At 27.4% G+C, this 4,127-nt stretch overlaps 1 protein-coding gene across 1 annotated transcript; it reads left to right on the top strand.

Moving 5' to 3' along the window:
• Nucleotides 1–168: 168 nt before the first annotated feature.
• Nucleotides 169–774, top strand: EIN_161830 (hypothetical protein; the record flags this gene model as incomplete). The annotated part of the gene is made up of 1 exon (XM_004185857.1): nucleotides 169–774. One exon carries the CDS (start codon nucleotides 169–171, stop codon nucleotides 772–774), a length of 606 nt encoding a protein of 201 aa, XP_004185905.1.
• Between the last annotated feature and the right edge of the window lie 3,353 nt (nucleotides 775–4,127).

Here is a 4,127-nt window from a genome sequence, read left to right as displayed (position 1 = left end):
GTTACTCTTATTAATCTTCTTAAATCACTTTATGAAAAAAAGTACAACAAAAAGTCGTCTGAATTACAACAGAAGATCATTTCAAGACAAATCACTGGAACACAATTTGATGCTGAAATGAAAATTTTAGATGATCAAAAACATTCAAAACTTTCTATATTAGAAGACATGAGTAAAAATGTTCCTTTTCATACAGAGAAAACAACTGATTTTAATTTGAGTGTAATTAATGTCAAACCACTCAATTTAAGTGTTGAAGAGAAAGGCATCTTGGAAGACTTTTCAAACAAAAAGATATCATATGTTGTGTTTGACAGTGATGTAGATGATTGGAGTGTTGGTTCGAGAAATTTCTTTGATAAAGTTCATCTCAACTCAAATCTTTGTTTTGTAATTGAAGACGAGACTAACTGCAAATTTGGAGGTGTCATGTTTGATAAAATTACTGTAGATAATTCATGGACTTCAAGCCAATCTGCTTTTATCTTTTCCCTCTTAAGAAATGGAAAACTGAATCCCAAGAAATTCAGAATAAGAGATAGCAAAGGATTTTGTTATGATGAGTGGGACAGACCTGAAGAAGGTGCGTTTGTCTTGTATTCGGATAAAGGTGATATGTTATTTGGATTTGGTGGTGGATATGATATTGGAGTAGCCAAAAAGGGAGTGGACAAGAGCAAATGTAAGTCATGCACTTTTGTTGCTGGAGAGAAGGATTTGACAAATAGACCAGAATTTAGAGTCAAAAGAATCATGGTTTATAAACTTGAGTAATTAATTACTTATTTGATTCTTTTTGTATGTATAAATACTTTAAATTAAAATAAAAACAGTGTTATATCTCCATTCAAGGTTATCAAGTATTTTTATAAAACTATTTAAAAACCATTCTATTTTTATCATAAAAATATTTAAATATTCAAATTTACACCTAAACTTTGTTGATTTATTTTTTCGTTTTAAAAACAGTCTTTAAAGTTTTTGCAAAACCTCTCTCTTCTTTTTGTGAATTTTTAATCGTTTTTTCTTCTTGTGTCGATAGTCTAGATGTCATTTCATTTCCAAACTTTTCAAAAAGTAATTCCCTTCTTATTTTGAAATCTCTCTGGTTGAATTCAGAATTTTCTCTCTTTTTGGTCAGCACTTCGATAAAGTTCAGAAATTTTTTCTTTGTTGCTAAATAAAGAGGCTGTTCTTCTACTTTTAATTCATGAGCAATCATTTCAAGCAATTTGAATTTATTTTCGTAGTATTTTAAATCAAGGTACATTTGATTAATTGTATACCTTTTTACCCAAGTATTTATATCATTTCTTTGTCCAAATAACATTGCAAAAAAAATGAAGTTCTCTAAATAGAAACCATAACACTTTTTTTTATTCAAATCATACAACTCTCCCATATGATTAATCCAATTTAAAAAACCATGGTCTTCAAGTTCTCCTCCTTCTATCAATTTAGTAATATAGCTTTGTGAAGTTTCTTCCTGATTTTTAATACAGATAGACGAGAGATAAAATTCATATAAAAAAACTTCGGGTTTACGACCAATTCTATTTACTAAATTGTTAAGATCAAACATATAAGTGTCATATATATTTTCATTTTCTTTTAATTGGTTATACAATGTATCTGTGGGATAAATGTGATTCGAAGCACCTGGTTTTTGTCCAACAACACTCAAAAACATAATACAAAAGCATATATTGATCATGTTTTGCATTGTCAAGATTAGTAATACAAGTTTGATTATTTGTTTTCTAGTAATATTTACACAACCTTTAAAACCCAAAATTGATTCATTTTGAAACAAAGATCAAAATAAATTGAGTTGAATTTAATAATGTGAGGATAAAAAATTAACGAGTTAAAACATCAATTTTTTAAATATTTAACGAGTTTATTATAATTTTAGTTATTATATTAAATCATATTAAAAATTAACAATTTAAATTAATTATTTTTTTAACAACACGTTAAATGATATTTTTTTTGTAAAACCAAAAACTCGTTAAATTATTTGTTTTGAAACTTTTTCCTTATAATACCAAAAACACTCTTTTTTCCTTGATCAATAAGTGAACCCTCTTCTCCTTGAATTCTTGAAGGTGCAGCGTTTTTAAATCTTTGTAAAAATCTTTCATCTCTTAACCCGACCAATCTCCACTCGAAATTAGCATTTCTTTGATTTCTTTGTATCTTTTCAATTAGTTTTTTCAAATTATTTTGGGCGCGTTCAAAAAAGGGGTGGTTTTCTTCTTTCATCTCTCGGGCTATTTTAATGATCAAGTAGAGTTTATCTATATAATAAGTCACATTCAAAAACAATTGGCTGACCATGTACTTGTTCATCCACCTTTCCATGTCTTCCCTTTCAACCACTTTGTTAATATAGCTCATATAGTTCTGCATATAATATGAATAACCAGAACCACTATTCTCCAAATCGTATAATTCATCAGTTTGTATTAAAAATTCAACAAAATTGTTTTTAGTGAGTGGGCTTCCATTTATTACTGCAGTAATAAATTTTTGGCTCGCCATTTCTTCTTTTTTAATTCTTTCAATTTCTCCAGAAAAATCACGACTTATATATCGCGATTTGCGGTGACAACGATTAAATAAAATGTTCAGATCAAACATGTAACGATCATTTTTCCTTTCAAACTCTTGCAAATCTTTCATTAATGTCTTGGATGGATATAAAAATTCTGGAATTGATTGTTGTTTTTGGTCTTCATTAGTTATTAATAATTTTGTAGAAGTAGAAGGGAATAAAGCAGAACCACCACCAATTAGTAATATGATTAGAACCGACATTTGTAAAAACCATATCAAGTTGTGATCTTTTTAATCAAATTGTAATTTTTCACATTGAAAACAAATTCTTGTATGAAACACATTGTTTGTTTATTGTTTGTTTTTTATTAGATATTAATTTAAATTAACAAAGAAATTGGGCAATATTATCATAAATGCTGTGAATATTATTTTTATGACATGTTAACTTTTTACAAATAAATTTGATAATTTTATTTTTTTAATGTAATTTGTTTCACTTTTTAGTAATCATTTTTTTTAAAAAAAATCATCATGTAATTATATAACAAGTTAATAAAGAGCAATAAGTGATTGATTTAACGTTTTTATTGACCATTTCTTTTTGATTCAAAATCCACTCTTTTTTTATTTTGTAATGAATCTTTTTCAGAAACTAAATCAATTCTTGATTTCAAATCGTTTTTATACTTCATCCTTTGATTTTCTTCTCTTTTAATCAGGTGTTCTTTGTCAAATTATTCAGATTTCATGCCATTTTCAATAATTGTTATTATTCTTTTGAGTCTGTTTCTTGAATCTTCAACAATAGGTGTTTCACTCTGTTTCATTTCGAAAGCGATTCTTGAAAGAACAACAAGCTTTTCAATATAGTACTTTTTGTTCAAAAAGAGTTGGTTTATGGTAAAAGCATTTGACCAATTTTCTGGGTCTTCTCGATCAAAAATTTCTTGGACGTGGTCCATATAATGTTCAAAATAATACGCATATCCTTTTGTGTTATCATTTAAGTCGTATAAATCATTGATTGATGAAATCCAATTCATAAATTCTCCGTATGTAAAGGGACGACGTTCTATAAGTTTAGTTATAAATTTTTGATTCTCAATTTCTGCATTTTTTATTCTCAATATTTCGACAAGAAATTTATATGATATGTAATGGGCTCTTCGACGAATTCTGTTCGATAAAATATTTAAATCAAACATGTATCTGTCATGAACATTTTAAAAATTTCGCATTTCTTTTTGAAGAACTACTGTTGGATAATGATATTCTAATGGACCCTTTGAAGTTGTTGGATTCATAGAAAAAACATTATAAAACAATGTGAAACACACAAACAACATTATTATGAATTATAAGTAGAAACATAATTCAAATATCATTGTTTGAAAACAAAATAAATGATTATGTAAGTTAACATTCAAAAATGTTGGAATAACAACATGTAAAAAAGGCATACATATTTAATCCTATATCAATCAATAAATAAAATAAAGAGAAAGGACGGACATGGGGACGAAGGACGGGAATATAGGCCGAAGGACGTCCTTTGTGGTTTAGGG

The sequence above is a fragment of the Entamoeba invadens genome (genome assembly GCF_000330505.1).
Source record: "Entamoeba invadens IP1 unplaced genomic scaffold scaff_1105074724785, whole genome shotgun sequence".
In the NCBI taxonomy this organism is placed as follows: Eukaryota; Evosea; order Mastigamoebida; family Endamoebidae; genus Entamoeba; species Entamoeba invadens.
This window is presented reverse-complemented; position numbering and strand designations above follow the sequence as displayed.